Raw genomic sequence first — 25,303 nt, forward strand, 5'->3', positions numbered from 1 at the left:
GCCTTTATAAACAAAAATCTAAATTTTTCATTCTGATATACAAGAAAAAATATATATATATGAACACATTCATATATATATAATGTGTAATGCACACACACAATTTTTTATGGCAAAGGAATGTGTTGAAAAGGTGAGAATCTGGAAGCTAAACCTGAGTATATTCTACATGTTCACAAATTCCTCATTACACATAGATGATTTCTTTCTAAAACTGAAGCTCCCACTCAAAGTCTCAGCCATGGCAAATCCCAGCTTATGGAGACTAGATCGCCTGAATGTCTTAAAGGGGGAAACTGGGCTGTATGAAACCTCCTAGAGTGAAGACCGGGTGTCAAACTACAGCCATCAGGCTTGGCACCAAGCACCTTTACCTGCTGAGAAGTTCCCCAGCCCATTAGCCCTTGTCTCTTAGGAACTTCTTGAATGTTCACAGAGCTTCCACTTCCACCCCTGTAAATAGCTGTAAAGGGTGTTATTCACAGTGTTGGTGTAAGGATTAAATGAGACAGCGTTCAGGATATGCACTGAGGGGTCTTTAATAAACCCTCATTGAGCAGCCGCTGCTGTTATTATACAGATAGTTCAGGGGAAAGGATTTGCAGTCTGCTGCAGATGAAATTTATCAGCTGCAAATCCCCGTAAAAATTCAAGTTGGATAGCCTGGCTAGAGTGGGCCTAGCTGGCTCCTTAGCTGTCCTATAGAGCTCCTGCGCTATAGAGTGGCAAACACTCTTGAATGATCTCATGGGCAAGATTCAGTTTGTCTTCTAGATGCCACAGAAGATGAAACTAAGGAGCCAGGAAATATACATTCCTTGAGACAAGGTTTCATAGCGTGGTCCAGACTGGACTTGAACTTAGAGCAATCCTCCTGCCTCAGCTTCCTGTGTTATGTAATTAGAGTCATGAGCCACCACATCCATCTCAGACCTAAGTTCTAATTCTACCTCTGACTACCAAGCAACCCGTTTTCTTAAACCCCCTGAGCCCCAGCTATCAGAAATCACTACTGCCTGCTCTTCTGCCAATGAGAGGCTCCTGTGTGTAGTAAAGGCTCCCAGAGCACTCGTAGCTGCTAATGACCCAAGTTCCGCCTCCATCTCCTGGTCCTTCCTTGACTCGTCTGTGCCAGATATTGTGGACATCAAGCCAGCCAACATGGAGGAGCTCACAGAGGTGATCACAGCAGCCGAATTCCACCCCCACCACTGCAACACCTTTGTATACAGCAGCAGCAAGGGGACAATCCGGCTGTGTGACATGCGGGCATCCGCACTGTGTGACAGGCACACCAAGTGTGAGTATCACCACAAGGGCCATGGGGGTGAAGTGTCCTGGCCTCTGACATTTGGGAGGAAGAGGGGGTCCTGGAAGTGTTCCATCTCATTTAACACTGGGAGTAAAGAAATCACAAGTGTTGAGCTAATTTGGGAGTCGGCTCCACATTTAACGTTCTGAGAAGGGGTAGCCCCGAGTTTAAGTGTGAACACGCAGGTGCAGAGGCAGCCTTGTCAGCAATGGCTGGCTGAACGCTGTGTGGAGATCATTCACTGCTGGGAGAAGGATGACCCCAAGGAGTAGCCACAGAAACTGTGACGAGCTTGTTAAAGGGGGATATGGATAAGGAGATTGCATGGCATTCACGGTCAGCAGTAGAGAATTCCAGGCAGATCTTGGCAGCAGTGTGAACCAGACTTACTGGAGTATAGGGGTAATGAAGACACAAAGGGGATGAAGAAGGGATCAGACAGACATTCTCAACCTTCCCGTCCTTTAATGCTGCAGCCCTTTAATACAGTTCTTCATGCTATGCTGAGCTCCAGCTGTAAAATTATCTTTGATGCTACTTCATAACTAACTTTGCTACTGTTATGAATAGCAATGTAAATATCTGATATGTGACCCTGAAAGGGGTCATGATCCACAGGTTGAGAACCACTGGGATGGGCAAAGGAGAGTGGGAGGAGGTAGGAGGAGGTCCAGGGTTAGGGGAAGGGAGAGGGAAAGGGAGACATGAATGGCTTGTGGGATGAGAGCTACTGGAAGCCATACTAGGCACGAAGCACTTGTGTTCAGTTTGGGACCTGCCGAGTGTAACGTGAGCTGCCTGGAGGGACGAGTTCTCTCTGGTAAGTGAATATGGAACAAGATGGGAGCACCACTGACCTAGAGATATCCCAGAGAGAGTACCACTCACCTAGACATATCCCAGAGGGGGTCCCGGAAGCCTCAATGTTCTCACAACAGGGCGTTGATGTTAGCCTGGGCTTTAGAGTCAGTCAGACCCACCTGAGTCCTGAATGCAGCGTCATAAAGTCTGAAAGGACAGGGGAAATTGCTAAGCCCAGAACTAAACGTGGCAAACGGTTAAGACCTTAGAAGGTTTTAGAATGAGAATGGTTTAAGACAGTACCTTGGGGAGCACAGCTAAGCTCTGGTGCTTGGTTACCTCAGGCAATCCTCCTGAGCCTCATGACCCCCACAGGGCAGGTGGGCAGAAAAGATCAATACTGTGACATGAATAAGGTGCTGCTGGCCTCTTCTGAGCATGAGGTAGGAGCAACTGATGGCAACAGAATGGTCATTGCACTCCTCGAGAACGCCCGGACCTGCTGCTGTAAGCGACTTAGAGCCCCAGTCATTGTGCCAGGTACAGGAGGCCCCATTATTCATAATTGAATTCATATTCACTGAGCACACACCATATGCCAGGCACGGTATCCAAGTCTGGAGACACAAGGAGAAGCAAAAGCAGATGTGCCCCTCTCTCTCTGTCTCTTAGAGCTCACTGTTTTAGCCAGGGTCCTGCAGAGGATGAGGAAGGATAGGCGGTATGTATGCAGAGGTTTATTATTTATTTATTCACCCACCTGTGAATTTTGAATGATTGAATCCTGAGAACTGAAGTCAGCAAGTTAAGTTCTGGGAGAGGGGAAAGGCCTTCCATGCCACAGGCCACCAAGCTGAAGATCCAAGCATCTCAATTCAACTATACAGGCGTAAAAATCATCCCAACCCCAAAACAGTCAGGTGGAGAAAGGCTCTGTCACTCACAAGAGGACCAGTTATTTCTTCCAATCGAGGCTGAGACTGATTGGCTGAGGCTCATCCCCATTAAGAGGTCAATATTTATTCAGTCTATTAATTTAAATATTAAACGTATCCCAAAACACCCTTACAGAAACACCCGAATGTCAGACCACGTATGTGAGCACCTGTGACCAGTCGAGTTGACAGAGAAAATTAAGCACACGGAAGAGTAAAGACACCTGCCTCTCCATTAGAGAATCACAAACAAACAGAGAACTGCCCACGGGCGGGGGAACCAAACAGCAGCGTGTTGTGCTGTGTGTTCTCACCATAGGGAGCTTACACAGCAATGGCTGTTCATCTGAAATGTAAAGGCCACGTTGAGAAGAGTATAAGGAAATGTCATCCATGCACCCGAAGCAGGAAGTCCAGAAGGACACACTCCCAGGAGCCCCCGGGGTCTGCTCCTCCCTCCAGCCCTGATGCCATACAACCCTACAAAATCAAAGTCCAGAGGAGTCCCTAGGGAGACCCAGGAGCTAGTGAGTGCCCGCAAGTTAGGTTTCATCATCAAACCTGGCCACTACGTGCCCCAGCCCAGCTCAGCTCTGCATTGCAAGGCACCAGTTAACCTAATTAAAAAGAAATAGATTCCTTTTCCCCGGACCGGGCCAAAAGACTGACCTTCTTCAGAGCATACCTCCCTTTGTTCCAAAGCCACCCAGCCCCAGCTCCTGCCAGCTGGGAAGGCTGGTGTCCTGACCTCCTGCCTGACATTTCATATTGATTTTCTCCATCCTCCTCCAGTGCCAGCCCGCAGTCGGCTGAGGCGTGTGAACCGCACTGCAGTTCATCAGAGTTCAAAATGAAAAGCAACATTGGCTTTCGGGGATGAGCGCGGAGAAGGAGGGTATTTAATAACCGTCGGCGTTTAATCAAAACGCCGAGGAAAACCATGTTATCAGAGCCGAATATATTAATTTCCATATGTCCCTCACTCTGCATACTCAGCAGGGGTTGGAAGGGATGATTTGTCCTCTCCCTCTCTATGTTCTGATTTTTTTTTTCCTTTCCCTTCTGGCGGTGGTGAGGTGTTTGCATTTGTAGACTATGGAGCCTGAAACAAAGGGAACTGAAGGCGGCAAAACTCTGCTGGGCTGGAGCCTACCTTTTCTCTTTCCACACACACATGTGTTGGGGAGTGTGTGAAGAAACTGGGCAGGTGATACAAATGCCAGCCTAAAACAGAAAGAGCTAAAGTCTGAACTCCTGTCCAGCATCTGCAGAGATCATCTCTTGTTCCGTCTCTACCCCCTAGGCTCCAGGGATCCTGACCACCCAAACCTGTTTCCAGGACTTCTCACATCTTTAGTCCCTTCCTGCCTCAGGGTTTTTACATAAGTTCTTCCTCTGTCTGGAGCACAATTCCACGATGACCCTCAATTGCCATATGCCTGGTGTGGACCCAGACTGAGCACTTGAGGGAAAGAGACAGGTAAATGGTCCAAAGACTGAGAGAAAGTGTATTCGCTTATCGAGGCTGTTTCAACAAAGTACCTCAACCAAGTGACTTAGCAAAATGTTACTGTCTCAATTCTGTTTTCAATTTTCAAATTGTATTTAATATGGGTCATGTGTGTGAATGTGGGCTTACTTTGCCACATCTTTATTCATTATCTTAATTTAAAGGTTAACCTTGTGTGAAGGACAAGTTTCAGGAGTCCGTTTTCATTCCTTCTCCTTTGGTGACAGGGCCTCTCCTGCTGCTTGTACCACACTGTATCCTCCAGTCTAGCTGGCCTGCAAGCTCCTGGGCAGTTCTCCCATCTTGGCCTCACATTTTCCCATAGAAATTCTGGGATTACAGATGTGTGCTGCTGTATCTGGTGTTCTTATGTGGACTCTGGGATCAAGCGCAGGTTTTCAGGCCCATGAAGCAGCATTCTTTCCGGCTGAACCATCTCACGGGCTCCTGTCTCACAACTCTCAGAAAGGTAGCAGCTGGCAGGGTTGGCTGGACTGGGTACACGCTTCTCTCCTTCACTTGAAGACACATGGCTTCTTGTATGTGTGTGCACATCCTCTTTCCTGTATGCATCTGTGTGTAAAACAACCCTTCTTTATATAAGAGTTGTCGTGGATGAGTGTTCACCTAGTGATGTCATGTCCATGTAATCCTATCTTTTAAGATCCAGTCTCCAAAAACAGTCCCATTCTGAGGCACTGGGTCGAGATAGATCCTCTGAATGTTAGTTGAAGATGGCAAAATTCAGCCCCTACAGGGAGAGATGAGGAATCCTGCAAGTGTGCAGGCCCAGGAACCTTCTGACCTGGTCTTGTTCCTTCCTGCAAGCCATTGCTTTCCCTCCAGACAGTACGGACAGGGAAAAGTTAACAGACATGAGGCCCACACAGTCTTCATGCAGAGTAAGCACAGTAAGTGAGGCTCTGTATAAGGGCCGTGTGGAGACAGAGGACCAAGCAAATAGGTCCACAGAGAACTGTACAGCGAACCACTGTTGTTCAGTGGTCATCTGGGAACTCTCCATGGTGCTGAAGGTGTTTTTCTTTAAAGATGATTTTGACTTTTTTCAAAGGTTCTAAGCTAAGAAGTCTACTTCCTACTCACACGTCACCCTTCAGTAATAATACATACTTAAAAGTTTGAGTTTGGTCCTTAATAGGTCAAATCATGTTAGCAACATAAATATTTTAAAAAGCAGAAATGTTGATAGTAAATTATAATGTATTTTGTTTCAAAATAAGTCTTTGAGATATATATATATATATATATATATATATATATCAAAATGTGGGTTTTCAGGAGAAAGTGACCCACCCTACATACCCCAAAGTGCCCATCATAGGTATAGGAGGTGCGCCAGGCAGTGTGAAGTCTAGCCTGTATGGCCCAAGAAAGTCTTATTCTTTCCTTCCAGACAGCAGTGAGTGAATTCAAGAGACTGGGCTAAGAACTGCAAGGAAGACTAGGTGACCACTATCAGCCTATGTGACAATGGTCAAACTGAGCAATCTTGAGATGGTTACATCTCTCTGCCTCAGGTCACTGGCATACCAAAAAAAAAAAAAAAAAAAAACAAAAAAAAACAAAACAAAAAACAAAAACAAAAAAAAAAAAAACCAAAACACCTTACAATGCATTTCTCAGAATATATTCTAGCATGAAGAAAGACTTGGCTGGAGCTGTAGAGATGGCTCACTGGATAAAGTGTTTGCAACTAATGCATGAGAACTGAACTTCAGATCTTCAGCCCCCATGTAAATGCTTAGCAAGCATGGTACCCTGCCTGGAATCCCAACCCTCAGAAGGCAGAAACAAAGAATCCCAGAACACACTAATCAGCTAGACTGAATCCACAAACACCAGGTTCATTGAGAGATTCTGCCTCAATATAAAAGGTAAAGAGGAAGACATCCATTATCAACCTTTGGCTTCACACATGTGCATACATATGCATGTGTCCCCATACCAATAAACACCACACACACACACACACACACACACTCCAGAAAGAAAGCACCAATATCCTGGAATGTGTTTAGAGCCTTAAGAGACTTCTCAAAAATGGGGCAGCCAGGCTGGGAGCAAGGAAACTGATTGGGGGTCTCTTTCCATTGTCTCGGGACTGATAGACACTCTGGCCAGGGAAGGGACATAGGTGTGGTCTGCTTCAGGGAAAGGCTGTGAAGGCTTGTTGAGAGACTTGAAATGATGAGGCAGAGGGAAGGGAGAAATTTGAAGGCATGTATTGGTTTGGCTGATGGCACGGTGGAAAGATAGTGAAGTGAGGAAGCTGAAGAAGGAACTGGTTTGTTGTAGAAAGAAGCCTGATTCTTCAGCTGTCTCCAGATAGGGATGTCTATGAGTCATTGAATTAGAGAAATCTAGTGATCAATTAGATACATTAATGTGAAAGCCCAGGAAGACATTCCCCTACAGGTATAAAGTTGAGGAGTCAGGCACATGTTATGGTGTTTCAAGATGTGGGACAAAATGACTCTACTAAGACATGGTGTGGACGGAGAAGAGTCAAGACCCAAGACCAAGGCCAAAGGAATGTCAACCCTTAACAGTGAGGTGTGGAGAAGAGATAGGAGATGAGCTTCTTGGGGTATGAGGAAATCAAGGTATGTGCGCAAAGCATAGAAAGATACTAGGACCAATGGTATCAAATGTTTCTGTGATGCCAGCAAAGATGACACTGAGGACATGATCATGAGATTGGGTCCTGTCACAGCCTTTCACTATCAATCAAAGGAGAAGGGAAAGTTTCCCATACTGTCTGACATGTTGTGTACATCTGCAGAGTAGAATTAGTCATGTGATGCCTACATCACATCACCCTACAGATACAGGTTAGGTCTTTCACTTGAATCTTTACTCTGCTGTTGTTTGGGCATTCTTGCATCTGTTTGGCGTGCCTTTGATGATCCCACCCTGTTGAGAGAGATTGGCTTGCATTGGGGACTTAGAGGAGATCCAGCTAGTCATGGAAGTCCTGAAGAAGGAGCCAGGGTCTCTACAGTAGTGTCAGGGGGGATCCTCACAGCACCTGTCCCATTGAATGACTCCACCAACAGGCCTGTCTTTACCAAGTAGATCCTTTCAAAACGGCAAGACTGCAGCCCAAATCAAATCTACAGAAATTCCTTCCTTCAGATGCCACCAGGGCAGACTTTCTGTTCAGCCTTCAGTCCCAGTGGGCATGTAAATGTGTCTCACATGGACCATGTATAAGAACCATCAGGTCTTTTGTATTGAGGAGATAAAGATGGCAGTACTTCAGGCCTTAAACACTGAAATGTTTTAGTGAGTAGTCACATTTAGAAAAGAGCCAAGTTTGATGCCCAACCCAAAAACACAAATCAGAAATGTGATTTTTCTCCAAAGGTGGAAGGCATGCAGGAGGATGCATTGTTTGTGTTGTGAATCCTTTGTGTCATATTTAATCCCTATGCAGATTGGTATTAGTGCTCCAGTTTATAGATAAGAAACTTGCCCTGGGTTCCAGGGCTAGAGTCAGATTTGAACCTATGTCTATCTACTTGACTGATCTCCTGTGTATGTAGCAAGGAAAAGTGCATGATTGTTTTGTATCCAGAATGATAACTTGTGGGTCCGCAATTTATATGACCCACATCTGCCCTATGCCCTACCCTGACCATTTCTGGATGCAGTGTTAAGTCAGTTCTACATGGGGTGTGAAATCTTCTCTCATTCCCCTCATCCCTCATCTCCAAACTTAATAGCCATGCCCAGGTTCTGAAAGCCACTAGCTGCATTAATAAACCTGTGACTCCTTTCCCGGGCCCCTAATGGAATGTGTCCAAAGGTGTCAACTCTAACTGCAGCTGTGATTCATCCTAAAGCCTCCAAAGGGGGTTCAGTATCGATCTGGGGTGTAATTAACACTGTTTACTGCAGGATAGCTTGGTTAGGTTAGAGAAACAAAGCCCTTTATTAAAATGCTTTTTTCCTGATGACAGGATTATCAACACACGGAGACACACCCTCCACCTGGAGAAAAGCCAAACAGCCTTGCTACATGAAACAGAATACACACACACACACACACACACACACACACACTCATGATGTCTACCCCATTCAAATTTAGCAGCAGCAGCAATTAACTACAGAGCAGACAAGCCCCACATCCAAGTAAAAATAGAATCCCTTCCCCCTTCTTCCGTCTTCATTTCCATTTTTGATTAATTTACCAGTTCTGTCAATTAGTCATCCTGGAGACTGCAGTTGAGTGGATTTTCCTAAGGACTAGAAAACTTATTAATTTTGGGGGTAAGCGTCATTCATTAACAGTTGACACTGTCCCAGGTCCAGCCTGCTCCTCTGTGTAGGGTCTTGGGTGAGAAAGCAGTCGAGGTTGAAATTACCTCCTGCACATGGCTACAGACTTCCCAGCCTACTCCCCACCAAGACATGCGAAACAAGAAGGGTCATTTGTGGGGTCCCAGGTGACTCTGGCCCTAGAACATTTCTGGGCCACCTTACTTGATTGTCAACCCTGATGAGCCACTATAAACAAGTCAAGGGCACAGGTGGGCATCTATATAGCTCAAGGAAAACAGAGTCAGCAGGCTACCTGGCAGGTATTTCCTCTGTGGAGGGTCTCTGGCCTCTCAAGTCTATTAACTGATGCTGTCAGGATCCTAAGGTAGCCCATTCTTTCATGCCAAAGGCATGTCAGGAAATCCAATGCTTCCTAAACGATGTAACAAAGACCACACAGCCCCAGTAGCTTCAAGCCTCACATAGCTGTCATCTTGCCATTCTGGAGTCCAGACCTGTAACATGTGTGACTGGCTAAAATTAGGCTGCCTTCCAATGGGACATTCTGGAAAGAATTGACTTCCTTCAGCTTTTTTTAGCTTCTGGTGACTGCCCCCATTCCAAGGTTTGAGAATGCAGCAATAGGGAAATGAGAACCTTGAATCATACCCCTGCCTTCTCTTCTGCTCCATCCTAAGGACTCTTGTGCTTGTATGAGGTCTACCCAAATGTAATGAAACAATCTCATCCTTAGGTCAACTAATTAGCAGCTATAATGTCATCCATTCTCACTTCCTTTTTGTCATGGAAGGGATCCATAGATTGCATGAGTTAGGGTGTAGATATCCTTGGGGCCAATTTTCTGCACACTGTACACCTCTAGTTTCAGCTAAAGAACATTCTACCAAAGAGACTTCCTGGACCCCCCAAGCTAGTTTAGATGTCCTCTCTGAACACTAAATGTCATGTGTTGCCCAATTTTTTTCTCATTAAGTCAAACCTCCCCTTTGACTAGACACTGTTTATAGCTCCCTAAGCACATAACAGAGTACTGAAAAAAATCCTCTATATAGGCAAATGAGTGTAATCACGCAAAATGATAGTTTGCATCTGGTGCTTCTCTTTGAAGGGCTAGGAAGGCTCACATAAAAGAGTAGTTGACTGGATTCATTCGTTTCTAACTTTAAGAATGCATTTCTAGCAGCTGGGGTTTAGGTTAGTAATAGAGCACATTCTTAGCAAATAGGAGAAAATGTTTTCAGTCGTCTGAGGATGGAGAGAGGAGAGGGATAGAAGGGTCAGAAAAAGATGGAGAAAAAAAGCCCACTTTATCATGTTTAACTTACACTAAGAATAAATGATATTTTATTATATTATATATTAACATACTATATAATATATTTATAGTTAACTTATATTAAGGTTAAGATTCCTAGGCACTGAAAGCAGGAAAAAATGGCAGTACACAGGCCATGTAGTACACAGCTACAATACTTTCATAAGTTGGGAAATACAAGGTACCTTGAGTGCAGGAGGAGTCTGTGAAGTAGTGGCCATTTGTTGCTCATGTATTCTGCTTCTATTTATTGCTGCCAAGCACTCAAAAGACAGAGCCTTCCACCCATGCAGCATCTACTCAAGGAGAAGGAATCAAACACCAGTCACATGAACAAGCATTTTTGGTGAAGAGAGATCCTGGAGCAGATACTGCAGCAATACAAAGGCTCTGGGTGGGACTGTGCTTGGTAGGTAGGCATCAGTGAGGGAGTGTGGCCAGTCTGTTATGAGAAGGAGCAGCTAGGGAGCTGGTGACCTAGGGCATGTGAGGACCCACATTCAAACTCCCTTTTGCACAACTGGTTCCCTTCATGCTGTATGCCACCCATAGAACATGGGAATTGGGCAACATGGTAGCCCATAGTAAGGACTTTCGATGTAACTATACTAGGGAAAGGGACATCTAGGAAGGTTTTACGGAAAGGAGTAGGTGGGTATCTACAACCATTTAGGAGTGAAGCGTCAGAAGAAAGTGAATACTAGAAAATGAGAATGTTCTTAAAGTGTCGAATTGAATGGTTTGGAATAATGTCAGAGGTATAAATTAGTAGGTGTGTTTGTAAACTAGCTGTGGAGGGTGAGGTTGAGAGCCAAGGATAAGAAGGCAAGGAGGGGATGGCTCAGTAAAGTGCTTGCAGTTGTGAAGGCATAAAGACCTGAGATTGACCTGCAGAGCCCATGCACAAAAGCCAGACGTGGTGGTACATGCTTGTAATCCTGGTGGTTCAATAGTTAGCCAGCTTAGACAACTTGGCAAGTTCCAAACCAATAAGGGATCCTGAGTCAAAAATGAGACAAGGGGGTTTCTGAGGAATGGTGCTTGAGGTTGTCTGCTTGTGTATCTTTGTTGGGATTTTGGTTGGGTTAGGTTGGGTTGGGTTGGGTTGGTTTGGTTTTGGTAACTGGAGAAGTCAAGATTCAGGGACAACTGAAGTCTCAACAGTGATCGGATGTATTTCTTACTTTAAATGATGAATACCACCATCCTTAGTACTTGTGTGCATTGAAAGATGGAGAAGAGAAAGGGAGGGATCTCTTATGTGTGTAATTGACCCATGTTAAATATATGAGCTAATTCAAGACCCTGTATGCTTCACAGAATTCTATTTAGACAGCTCAGCAGGTGGCATCAATAACTGAATCGCAGGTGCTGCTATCCACTCCACTGGCTTTCAGTCCAACTTACAGGTCCTTTATCTGTTGAGCTGTAAAGCTTTGCTGGTCCTTCCATCATCACCAAGCACAGAGCAGAGCTCTGCAGCAGAGGGCAGGCAATGCTCATCCTGCAAAGCTTCCTTCAAGTGATGACACTCCCTCGTCTATCTTTAACCTCAGAATAAGCATTTCAATAGGATTTATCTTTTGTATGGACATCCTTAACCCTGGGGTCAGCCAGTACATCCTGAAATTGAAATGGTTTTTGAAAATTTCTGCACTGAGACAAAGTTGTGAATTGAAAATTTACATGTGAGGGAAAAGGGGATCATTAAGCGTAGGGAGAAAAGATGGAAATCAAAGCAAATACTAACACGATATTGTGCTGAGTGTGGTGGGATAGAAGGGCATATGCTAATGCAGGACAGGAAATTATGAAGTGTTTCTAACATAGAGTTTATTTTTAAGCTGAACATGAAATTTAGATTCCCAGTGTCAATGACAGCAGATGCAGACTAAAACGAAGCAAGCAGGTGGTGGTACTGCTGCTGGTGGTGGTGCATGACTTTAGTTCCAACACTCAGAAGGCAGAGGCAGGGTAAGTGGATCTCTGTGAGTTCTAGACCCGCCTAGTCTACAGAGCTAGTCCTAGGACAGCCACGGTTACATAGAGAAACACTGTCTTGAAAAACAAAACAAGACAAAACAGGAAGCTATGCCAGCTGAACAACTGCACATGTGGTTTCAGAGTAGAGTGCTTGCCTCACCCTGAGGTCAATCCCAGTACCACCCAAAAAGAGTTTACTCTGAATAAAGTGTGAAATAATCGAACTGAAAAATGATTTCACATGCCTGTATCCCCAATGTCCCCTCTGTGTTCTCAATCATCATCGGTCTCTGTTAAGCACCTCCTATGTTCCTGTCATCACTGAGCCACAGAATTATGACCTGGTGTTAGTCAAATGTATACTTGTTGCCCTGGGGAAGTTATTTATGGCAGAGGACCAGAGGCAGAGCCTACCATAGCATGGACACTAAACTATACTGGTTGGATATATGAATGAACGGGCATGAGATCAAAGGTGAGATTAAACATCACATTTCTCAGAACATAATAATAACGATTCTTTTTTATTCAGAATTTCATAGAATTCTTTCCCATCTATGACCCTCTCCACCCCCATACCCACTCAACTTCACATTGTCTCTCTGGAAGGAAGGAAGGAAAGAAGGAAGGAAGGAAGGAAGGAAGGAAGCAAGCAAGCAAGAAAGCAAGGAAGCAAGGAAGGAGGGAGAGAGGGAGGGAGGGAGAGAGGGAGGGAAGAAAGGAGGGAAGAAAGGAAAGAAGAAAGGAGAGAAAGAAGGAAGGAGGGGGAGGGAGAGAAGGAAGAAAGGGAGGGAAGGAAGGAAAGAGGGAGGGAAGGAAGGGAAGGGAGGGAGGGAAGGAAAGAGGGAAGAAAGGAAAGAAGAAAGGAGAAAAAGAAGGAAGGAGGGGGAGGGAGGGAAGGAAGAAAGGGAGGGAAGGAAGGAAAGAGGGAGGGAAGGAAGGGAAGGGAGGGAGGGAAGGAAGGAAGCAAGCAAGGAAGGAGGGAGGGAGGAAGAGAGGGAGGGAGGGAAGGAGGGAAGAAAGTAAAGAAAGGAAAGAAGGGAGGAAGGAGGGAGGGAGGGGGAGAGAGGGAAGGAAGGAAAGAAGGAAGGAAAGAAGGGAGGGAAGGAGGGAAGGGAGAGAGGGAAAGAAGGAAGAAAGGGAGGGAGGGAGGAATGAAGGGAGGGAGGGGAGGGAGGAAGGAAGGGAGGGAGGAAGGGAGGGAGGGAGGAGGGAGTAAAGGGAAGAAGGAAGGGAAGGAGAAAGGGAGGGAGGGATAGAGAGAGGGAGGGAGGGAGGGAGGGAGGGAGAGTGGAAGAGAAGGAGGGAGGAAGGCTGGTTGGTTGTTTTATTTTTTAAGCCACTAAAAACATGGTCCAATTTGTGTTGGCCAACTGCTCCTAAACATGTAGCCTTCCCTGGAGTGTGATGGATTACCCGGCTTACTCCATCAGAGAAAGTTTACTTTCCTTTCTCCTGGCAGTTATCATCTGTGAAGAGCTCCTCGCCTGGGGGTGGGGTTTATGGAGCTTTCTGTGTCTGATGAGATTTTGTCTGCTTGAGCTTTTGCAGGGCTTCCGTGTGCTATCACAGTCTCTGTAGGTTCATAAGTGCATCTACCTTTGTGGAGGCTACAAAGTGCCATTTTCTTAAAATTGCCACCTCCAGCGCTTACACCCTACACTTTTCTTCTGCATAGACTTCTGAGCCTTGACGGGAGGGGTTTGGAGCCTTAGGGGGCTGAATGCTCCAGAGTCTCTCACTTTCTGAACAGGGTCCAGTTGTGGGTCTCTATGTTAACTCCCATCTACTCCAAGAATGCTTCTCTGTTGAGGATTAAGCGATATACACTAATCTGTAGGTATAACAATATGTCATTAGAACTTGTTTTATTGTCGCATGCATTTAATAATGCTGATTCTTAAGTGAGGGATGTGATAAAGGTGTTGTGTATAAGATGTTCCAGTTCCCAGAAAAGTCAACCTCAAACTCAGAATTGTCTCAATTTTACACTTTTCTCCTACAAGCTTTCTGAAAATTTTAATAGCCTATTTAATAAGCTCTAATTTTTATATTTAAATTGATTCTGCACATGTGCACACATGAATACATACATGTATGCATGCATTAGTGCCACGGCACTATATAGAGGTCAGAGGACGGCTTTTGGAAGTGGGTTCTCCCTCCCACCTTTTATGTTCCAAGGATAGAACTTGGGCTCTGTGACAAACACCTTTCCCCACTGAGTTATCCAATGGCTCTATAATAGAGCCTTGTGCAGAATTATTATTTGATACAAAGCAATATGTAACTTGAGAATGGTACTGTTACAGCCAGGGCCACACTCTACTTGGAAGTTGTACTGAAAACAGAAGCTCGCTTCTGTGCTGGTCTTAGCAGCTTTTGTATGGCTGGACATTTGATGTCAGTGCCATCAGACAAGCAGGATCAGCAGCAAGGAACACCCTTTGGTGTTAAAATTCTCATGCAGGCCACAGGACCTATGACCTTTAGTTCTATGGTAACAAACTTCAGAGTTCTTGTGCAGGCCTTGGAAGTCAAGATTCCTCCACCGTCAACAGCAGCCAGTACTACTGTTCTTGGGACACGGGTGTCTAGCCCTTTGACCCCTAGTGATCCCAATGCTGCTTTTACAATCTTAATGGTTATTTCTGCTGTTGAGACAGTGTGGCTGCTGCCAGTGCCTCTCTGACATTGCTGTGCTATAGTTCCCCAGGCTTTGACTCTGCTGTTGTCAAGACCTCTCAGTGGTTCCTATGGTTGTTCCCTTAGTGCTGTCAAGGCCACGTGGCATTCTACAGCTGTAGAATGGCCATGTTCTCCATGGCTTTGCCTTTCCTTTAGCTGTCAAGTATCGCACTTCTTAGTAGATTCTGCAGCTTGGCCTATTGGCTACTCACTGCTACTGCCTCTGCTACCACTTCTTTCTTTGTATTACCAGTTCAGCCTATTCTACTAGAATAGGAAGGAAAGAAAAGAAAGAAGGAAGGAAGGAAGGAAGGAAGGAAGGAAGGAAGGAAGGAAGGAAGGAAGGAAGGAAGGAGAAAGGGAAACACTTGAAGGCAATGAGACTATCTCTGAGCAATAGATCACTTTTCTAGAATGCATCAAGACCTACATTCAATCCCCAATACACACACACACACACACACACACACACAAGAACTAGAAAGAGAGAGAGAAGAAAGGAGGGAAGAAAGGAGAACAGGACACAACCACTTAAGAAAAACATCATGACATCATGATGGTAAACAGTCCTGAAGGTCATCTCCTATGTAGTCAGCTCAAAAAGTAGTCTGAAAATCCCACTTAGACAGAAAGGGGATGTTTATACCAATCAAAGCAAGCTTTTCACCCAAATGAATGTTGGTACCAATCACAGCCTTGTTCCTTTTGTCCAGAGCACAGTAGTCCACTTGCTAGGTGAGCAGAGGAAGTGCTTCCCCTCTGACCTAGGTAGAAAGAGTTGCAGTGTCACCTGAAGTTCACCAAGGCTTATGAAAGTAGGAAGTCAACTACAACCCATTTGAAACAGTCCAGGCTAAAGATGCTCCTGCAGGAACTGGACCAAGCACCTGCCATTGTCCTGATGTTTTCTCAAGGCATTCAAACATAGAGTCCAAAACAGATTGGGTACTCAGCTGAGTGTTTGGTTGAGGCAGTCCTTTGCTCAAGGTAGCCAGGACACCAGAGGAGAGAACAACAGCTGCCCTCTGGGGAGTCAAAGTGCCCCGTGCGTGCCTCACATTTTTGCTTTATAGGAAAAGGTTATGCTTGTTTACTAGGAACTTACCGGCATTAATGTTGATTGTAATGGTGTTTTCATTGGTGCTTCAATGGTGTCCTATACATACCCAGTGCGCCCAAGTAATGTCTCTGACATCTGTATTAGTATCAACGTATTATATCATGTTCTACATTGACTTTTGTGTCCTAAGCAGATCTTGACAACATTGATCTAGAAGTTCACAGAAGAAAGTCATGGTTTCTGGACCAAAAAGGATGTCAAGGGGTAGTGGGAATTGGGGAAGTTAAAAGGGCAGAGCCTGATGTTAAGACTTTTGTCTTTTAGAAAGTTTTAAATCCACTGAAAAACTGCTGCTAGGAGGTGACTTTCCCATGATCTGTTGAGGTTTACTATTACAGCTTATGATAGTCCTGTGGCTTGGAAACCTGGCTTTAATGGGGATAAAGAGAATATATATATATATATATACCATATATGTATGTATGTATACCATAGTGGCTATCAGTGGTCTTCTGGGGTGAAACCAACTCCAGTGTGTAACTCAGGTTTCTTGGCTTAACTCTCTCAAGGCTAAGTATCTGTCTACTGTACAAAACAAGGTCATTTACTGGATTCCTGGATTGCATTGAGGGTCAGTGAGGAAAAAAAAAAGTTTTCCTGCCCCAAGTAAATCTCAGCATTTATTAACATGTGTTATTGCTCACAAAAGTCCATGGAGTCAGATATAAAAGTGAGAAAATTGGGCCTCAGAAAAGCGGGATACTCACAAAATGCCAAATACTAATTCAAACCAATGTCTAAAACCCATAACTGAACATTATGTATAAGTATAACCTGTCTTTCTACCTTACCAGGCCTAAGACTGGCACCTAAGAAAGCTAGAGAGAGCAGAAATGTTTTGTACAAGTGTCAGACCTTTGGGAAATCAATATATTGTGAGTTTTGTTGTCTGGTTGCTTTGTTTCCATTTTTGAAGCAAGGTCCCTTATAGTTCAGGCTGGCCTCACACTTTGTTCTGTAACCCACACTGGCCTTAAATTCCTGATCCTCCTGACTCTGCCTCTCAAGCACTAGGATTACAGGCATGCAGCATCATGCCCAGCTCAACACAACACAGATCCATTTCTATAGAACCTGCTGAGGGCTTCCCTCGTACACTGAAGAGAGTCCAAAAACAACAGTGCTGACTGAAGGAGAAGCCTTTGTTTCCTGTGGTAGTTATAAAATGTATTTTCTCTTCATCAAAGCACACTGACTAGAAAGTTGAGAGTTACCTTGGAATGTATGGTAATCTTCATTCTCAATGAATGCTCCCGGTACCATGAGCTACACCATACCTTTCCCACCATGATGAGAACAGCTTCTCAAATCATAAGCCAAAATCAATTATTCCTCCCCACAATGCTCAAGTGTATGGTCACAGCAACAGCAAAATAACAAATAGGAAAAGAAATGTCTATGTTGAAGGTATGTCTAGAGTTGTGAGAGCCCTGCAGGTGGTAGGTACTTAATGAACTGGCCTTGATACATTAGGTTGATTGCACAAAGAGATGGCTATACTTGGTAACTGTGGTTGGTAAGAACACTGAGATAATGATGCATTTGCTTGGCTATTTATACAAAAGCTTAAGGCTTAAATTAGCTCAAGTCCATTTTTCTTTTTTTTTCTTTATATTCCTTTTTTTATTCGATATATTTTTATTTACATTTCAAATGATTTCCCCTTTTCTGGTCCCCCACTTCCCAAAAGTCACATAAGTCCCCTTCCCTCCCCCTGTTCTCCCACCCACCCCTTCCCACTTCCCTGTTCTGGTTTTGCCCTATACTGCTAAACTGAGTCTTTCCAGAACCAGGGCCCACTCCTCCGTTCTTCTTGTACCTCATTTGATGTGTGGATTATGTTTTGGGTATTCCAGTTTTCCAGGCTAATATCCACTTATTAGTGAGTGCATACCATGATTGATCTTTTGAGACTGGGTTTCCTCATTTAGTATGATGTTCTCCAGCTCCATCCATTTGCCTAAGAATTTCATGAATTCATTGTTTCTAATGGCTGAATAGTACTCCATTGTGTATATATACCACATTTTTTGCATCCTTTCTTCTGTTGAGGGATACCTGGGTTCTTTCCAGCTTCTGGCTATTATAAATAGGGCTGCTATGAGCATAGTAGAGCATATATCCTTATTACATGCTGGGGAATCCATTTTTCTGAGACCATGACTCCCTGCAAGACATGGCCAGGCCATAGGGGGGATAGTAGCAGACTGTAGAGTCAACACTCAGTTCACATTTTAGCCAATTACCAATGGTAGGCAACTCTCTGAACCTCCATGTTTTGCCTGCTTAAGAGTTTTAGCCCATGACCTAGCACACAGAACCTACCCACCTCCTCCAACACAGTACTAGAATTTTCTCCCAGTAACAATGCCTCTCCTCCACCTGTGCATGCTTTAGACATCACCAGACACTGGTCTGTTAATGGATTAGTGACAGCATATTTCTAAAGAAAATCAGCTCTAGGAGCACACAATCCTTCATGCAGGAGCCATGAGAAGACAGAGGGGCTGAGAACAGCTCACACACAGGCCTTGTGATGCTTGTCCCCTGCGGAGGTAGACTGCCCCACTCAGCATGAACTGCTCACCTTGGTCTGCTAGGAGGCTGAGGTCAGCAGGATGTGGCTTTTCTCTTCCCCTCCGTGTGTCTGCCTCTCCTAGCAGTGATTATGTATGAAGCCTGGGAACCAGGGACAGCTTGAGAGTGCAGCCCTAGCCTTCTCGGTGCCATGACAACCAGCTTCCCAGCGTTCACCCCTAATAACAGGCCACTCGCTTGCCTTCTCCTCCACCTGGGCAGAGACTCCCTAGGGGGCTGAAGCTGCTCTTGGAACAGCTGCAAGAAGCTTCCTGTTGGGAACAAATTATCAGAGACAGAGAAGGAGGGAGCAAACCGAGCTCTTTCTGAGGGGAAAGAGGGTAGAACAGAGAGGCCTGAGTCTCTAACCTGTGATGTGTGGCAGGAAATCCAAGGACTTGACACACTGCCATTATGATCCTGGAGTCCCTGGCCACAGGAAACTACAGTTCTGCAGAGAGACAAGCTTAAGGCCCATGGACCCTGCCCCACACTAGCCTTGCAGGGAGGGGGTATAATGGATTGAAAAGACCAATATGAGCCCTCGCAAAGCCAGGCCTGCCTGTTAACAGATTTCTTCATTAGGCTCCTGTCGAGACCCCCACTGCCAGCTCATCATCTTGTCTGGACTGGAGCCACCTCCTATCGCTGCTGCCTGCTGAATAGACTGTGCTCAGAGACACCCCCTTCAATCAATAGCCTTCCAGCATGGCAGTTCTCAAAAAGGGACTAAACCTGTTTAGCTAATAAGTGACTATTCTTCACAATAGGATGACAAACAGGTCCACAGTTAATGAACCTCTCTGTGGACACTAGCCCATATGCAGGCTTTAGATTGACAGGCCAGCGCTGAGTCAAGCACAGGGTCTTACTTCCCTTCCCTTTAAATCATAGATTGCAGCCAAGGCTACCGTATGAGAAGGTTCCGCCCTCGGAGCTAATGAGCCCTTATGATGTGCACACTCAGGAACCAGAGGATCCTGTGGGGCCAAGTCTCTCCATCTTGTTTCCTCAGCTGTGGAGTGGAGATGATTCTGCCTCTGCTGTGCCAGGCAAGGGACAGGTGCTGTTGCAATCACCAGTTCTCACTCCCTGGGAAGCCCATTCTCCAACCTGGAACTTTCTCTAACCCTTCCTGAATCTAAAACAAAGACAGACTTTCGAAAATAATAGAGTGTCTTGGAGGTGACCAAGTCATAAGTGTTTGCTACACAAACACAAAGACCTGAGTTCTAGTCTCCAGCACTAGATGCAATGACAGATGCCTGTGATCCCAGTGCTGTGGATCCTTGGAGTTTATCAGACAGCCAGTGACCCAGCGTCCAAATGATTGAGTGCTAGAGACCCTGACTCAAAATATTAGGTGTAGCATGACAGAGGAAGACACTTTCCATCGACCTCTGTCCTCCACCCACATGAGCACACCTTGCTAAACACACACACATACACACACACACACACACACCTATATACAAGCATACAGAAACATACACAAAATACAAGGTTGAAGTCAGGCCCAAGTTTACTTCTAAACTGGGGAGGAGACAATGCAGGCATTGTGTATGAGTTCAGGAAGGCTCAGTAGGTTAAATCTCAAGTGGAAGAAACAAGAGAGCAAGACAGATAGGAAAAGAAAGGATGGAGGATGGACGCAGTGCTTCATAAACAACGACAGCACCTTTACAGTCTGTGAGCCGTCGGTCACAAGCTATATAGGTAACTTGTAGTTGATCACAGCCTTAATTTATTTTGCACTTAGTTACTAACATTTAAAAACAAAATCATGATTCCTCAGAAAAGTATAGACATCTCAGATGGAACAGGGTGACCGTGTGGGAGCCACACTCCTACCGCCTGGCAGCCATCAGTGGAGCTGGATGGAAATTGCCATTTGTATGGGGTGTAGACACTCAAGTCAAGCAGCCCCATTGTGTCTGCTGCAGGCCTGTGTGCATTTACATTGTTCCCTCTCTGCCTGGTCCTGAGGCAGATGATGAGTAGACCAGACAGTCCTCAGTGGAGTGCTAAAACCCAGGAAAAAGATACAGGGATGCTGACAGACTGATGTAGGGCTCAGTGTGAGTTGGCCTGCTGGCTGTGGACAGCAGGGACTCTCTGGAGGTACCCGAGCAGGGAGGAGCCTTGCTTTGGGATCAGTCATCTAGCACATGACTGGGTGTCCTGCAGTCTCATGCTCTCTCACTAAACTGACTGTCTCAATGTTTGATCCACTGTCTGAAGCTCCTGGATTCTGGCTTTATTGGTTCTATCAAACCATAAGCTTCCCAGAAGCAATGGGAAGGAGAAAGCGGCTACTCCAGGGCATTTCTGCAGCTTGAAGCCATGCAAAGAGAGCTGCTTAGAGAGTAGGCTCTTCAAGTACCAGGAGAGAGAGGGAAACAGGAGCAACTTATGAAGTTTAGTAGAGAGCACATAAACTCTTGTCCCTCCATCTGCTGCTGATATGGGAAGAGGGACATCAGTTTTCTATTGCCGCAGCCCCAAGTTATTACAGTTTAAAGAACTTAGAGACTAGAAGACAAGAGTCCTGGAAGTCAAGTTTGATATGAGCACTGTTGGGCCAAAGCCAAGGTGTCAGTAGAGTTATGAGGACCGTTGTCATTACATCAGACCCACCAGACAAATGTGACATCACTTTCTAGTTCTTTTTAATTTTTGAGATAAATTCTCTCAAGCTCATAATCCTCCCATCACTGCCTCCCAAGTACTAGGATTTCACTTTCTTGTAGTTTTGGTTGGGATGTGTATGTTTTCAGTGTTTGAGATTTGATCTCATTCTGTAGCCCAGGCTGGCCTGGAACTCCTGCTTCAGTTCTGGGATTCCTCCAAGTGCTGGGATTCCAAGTGTGGGCCACTACACCCCGATCCATTCTCAACTTAAACTCTTGTCAATTTACAGTCTTAATTGCCCTTATCCACAACCTGTTTCAAGTTTGAGGGATGGGAACGCGGACATCTTAGATGGTAGAGTGATGGTATTCTGTCTGCCATGGAAAAAGAGCACATCTTCCAGTGTGTCCTGACCCAGACCCCTGGTCACAATAAATAAGGAGCACACAGCACCCTCACTCTTCATGCTCACCCATATAACCCAGATCTTACCCATGTTCCTTAAGCCTTCTGGGTCCACCTGCGACCCTTGTACTTGTTGACGTATGTGCCGAGCATGGTGGTAGTATCTCATGGAACTGAAACTCTGGTGTCCCTGAGGCAAAAATGAGCCCAAGTGTTCATTATCCCCTTGTTATTGGTGCTACTTTTGTGCCATCAGGACAGTTGGATTGTTGCAACAGAGGCCTCCAGGGCCTGAAGTGCTTACTAACTTTAAGTTCTTTTTAATCATGTATAGATCCCCCTCGTCTCATTTCTCTCCATGTGAAGCTTTTGTACATGAAAAAAAAAATGGAGTTTTATTTAGGCCACTTTGATTTAAAAAAAAAAATGCATTTCCATTGTGAGGGTGGGGCATGTGTATCCTGTGTGCACATGGAAGTCAAGGGACCACTTGCCGGAATCAGTTCTCTCCTTCTACCATGCGGCTTCCAAAAATTGAACTCAAGTTTGACGGCAAGTGTCATTGCCTACTGAGCATCTCGCCAACCCTTTATTTTTGAAAGAGAGTCTTGTTATGAAGCCGGGCTTCCTCGGTTCTCTCTGTGTAGTTTAGGCTGGCCTCTTTTGACCCATAGCAACCCTCCTACCTCAGATTATGGGTTAACAACATCATGGCTGGCAAATATGAGGGATGTGTTGTGCATATGCGTGTGCGTGTGTATGTGTGTGTGTGTGTGTGTGTATGTGTGTGTCTGTATATCTCCTCATACAGGTATGTGTGGAGTTACCGTCACCTTGCCACCTTCTCTCTCTCTCTCTCTCTCTCTCTCTCTCTCTCTCTCTCTCTCTCTCTCTCATTCATTTATAGTTTTAGACAGACTTTCTCACTGAACATAGAGCTCACCATTCTGACCAGGCTGACTTGCCAGTAAGCACCCAAGATCTCCCAGACTGTCTCCACCCCCACAACCAGGGCTGGGGTTCCAGATGTGCACTGCCACGCCCAGCTCTTTACACAGCTGCTGAGGAGCCTGATTCAGGGATCCTCACATGTATACAGCAAGCATTTTGGCCACTGAGCCCTCCTAAGTCCCCAAAGTAGGTTTTTGGATCATAGTGGGGTTTAGCTTTGAAAGCTTATTTTAAGACATTTATGAAGAATATCTGCAAAGGGATTTTTTTTTTACCAGATATTACATTAACTTAATTAGGTAGTTTCACAAGTTTGGAGCACATAGTTGCTGTCCCCCCTCTAACGTAGTAAAAGTTCTATTGTTTTGTTTTTTGTTTTTTGCTTCCTTTTTATTCAATATATTCTTTATTTACATTCCAAGTAATTTTCCCTTTCCTGGATCCCCCCTCCCCGAAAGTCCCATAAGCCCTCTTCCCTCTCCCTGTTCCCCAATCCACCCCTTCCCACTTCCCTGTCCTGGTATTCCCCTACACTGCTGCACTGAGCTTTTCCAGGACCGGAGGCCACTTCTTCCTTTTTCTTGGGCATCATTTGATATGTGCATTGTGTCTTGGGTATTCCAAGTTTCTAGGCTAATATCCACTTATCAGTGAGTGCATACCGTGAGTGTTCTTTTGAGACTGGGTTACTTCACTTAGGATGATGTTCTTCAGTTCCATCCATTTGTCTAAGAATTTCATGGATTCATTTTTTCTAATGGCTGAATAGTACTCCACATAGGGAATTTTTTAAGAGCCATATGTAAATGTTCGGGGTAGATATGATGTCTCCTGCATTCACTTATTCTTTACCAGGCTTTTCAAGACAACATGTGGCTGCAGTGTTCACTGAAGAACAACTGTTTGTGGAATCAAAGTGTCTATGAAAACACATTCCAAGGATTAAGCCACTTAGCCTCAGGGCTCCCCACTTTTGAACCCTCTAATGCTGAATATGATCTCAATTCCCAATCTCTAGCCCAGGTTTGGAAATCAGGACACTAGCATATTAAGTACAGAAGCCACCAACTAAATCCTAAACTACTTCTGTCACTGTTCTCAGCTAAGCAAAGGTCAAACCCTGCAGCCCTAGGGAATTCTTACCCTCTGTGGGGAAATGGTAGGCCAGTTCTCTCATTGAGCAAAAGTATTGGATGTGTCTTCTATGTAGTAAAACTGCTGGCTGCATCTCAATCGGTGAGCCTTTTCTCTCCAGGGGCAAAACTGTCGCCTGCAAATCTCCAAAGCAAAATTACCATCTGCCTCGTTCCGTATGGAAATTGCCAGTTGTTTCCCTGTTCTGGGGAAATTATCAACCAGGTCTCAGAATGGAAAACCCTGCCAGATGCTCTTCTCCATGGAAGAGATGTCTGCAGGAGTGATTGATGTAAGACCCATGCACAAGTCTGAGTCTAGTCCTCCCTCATTACAAACAGACCTTCCACATCCCTCTCATCTGCCAAGATCATCAAAGCCAAGGTGATGGTGGCATTGAAGGAGAGACCTTTAAGGCAAAGTCATGGATGTCAAAAGATAGCCTGGAGGTGAACTATTGCAGAGACGCACTAAGTGGACTCAACAGATTGTAATTACATATTTATATGTATGTATATATGTAACAATAATTTTAAAAAAAAACAAGGAAAAGCATTGGCTAGAGGCAGATCAAGTTCAAACTTGGACTGTGTTCCTGCCAGCTATGAGGACACCTTTACTGACTTAGTAATGTTGAATGAATTCATACCATGCAGTACATAGAAGCTAAAGATGTAGTTGGTTTTAATTCATCCCAATTTCTTTATTTCACCAGTACATAGCTTATAACATGGTAAAGCTCAATTCTGAACTATAGCTAAGTTTGTGTGATTGAGTAACATTTGTCTTCTCCAGTGTTGTGAGGTGCTGTGTCCATTTTGTTTTCTTTGTATTATTAGTATTATAATATAGCCACTTGGTATTGGCTAACCGATTCGGGGGCGCTCAGTCTTAATGAGTGAGATATGACTGGCCAACAGAGAGAAGTATATAAGAAAGATAAAAGTACTGACCAATATTTACTGAGGCCTTACCATGTGCAAGCTCATGTGCCAAGCAATGTGAAACCCTTTTTGGCAACTGGTAAAGCTGAAGCTACACCAATCAATACAGTGTCCACAGCAGTCACTGATGCAGACAGGCATGTTCCTGTGAGAAGCACATAGCATCTTGTGCCTTATCGTAACTTGTTATGCTGTGTTCGGTTGATATTCCTGCGAGGCCGGCTCTTTTCTGAAGGGAAATGGAGCAGGCATGTAGAAGTTGTTCCTTTTGAACCTTGCTGAGTTAAGCTGGAACCAAATTCAAACACTAACATCCACAAAACAAACAAACAAACAAAAACCTTAGCAATGAAAATAGAACTAGAAAATTGGGAAATTCATGGGAACAAGAGGCCCCTGAAGGCCCTGGGTGCTGCCATCTCTGCTGCTGCTGTCACTGCTATTGCTGCTTTTTCTTCCTCCTCCTCTTTATCATCATCATCATCATCATCATAATTGTCCTCCTCCTCCTCCCCATCCTCCTTTCCTCATCATCATCCCTCCTCATCCTCTTCCTTCTCCTCTTCATCCTCTTCTCTTTCCTATTCTGCTCTCATTTTCTTTGAGGAAAGAAAAAAAAAAAAGACATATTGAGCCACATCAATGAGAAGTGGAAATCTAGCAAAATGGAGAACTGAAAAATCAGACGG

The 25,303-nt window shown here is 44.8% G+C and overlaps 1 protein-coding gene across 1 annotated transcript in view; it reads left to right on the plus strand.

The window, feature by feature from the left end:
* The window catches only part of Ppp2r2b (protein phosphatase 2 regulatory subunit Bbeta), a 268,521-nt gene that overhangs the window by 220,318 nt on the left and 22,900 nt on the right, over window positions 1–25,303 (plus strand). Inside the window, exon 6 of the mRNA XM_052155918.1 lies at window positions 1,136–1,300. Coding sequence (XP_052011878.1) covers window positions 1,136–1,300 — 165 coding nt within the window. The remainder of the gene's footprint in view (window positions 1–1,135; window positions 1,301–25,303) is intronic.

Source organism: Apodemus sylvaticus, chromosome 13, assembly GCF_947179515.1.
Source record: "Apodemus sylvaticus chromosome 13, mApoSyl1.1, whole genome shotgun sequence".
NCBI lineage: Eukaryota > Metazoa > Chordata > Mammalia > Rodentia > Muridae > Apodemus > Apodemus sylvaticus.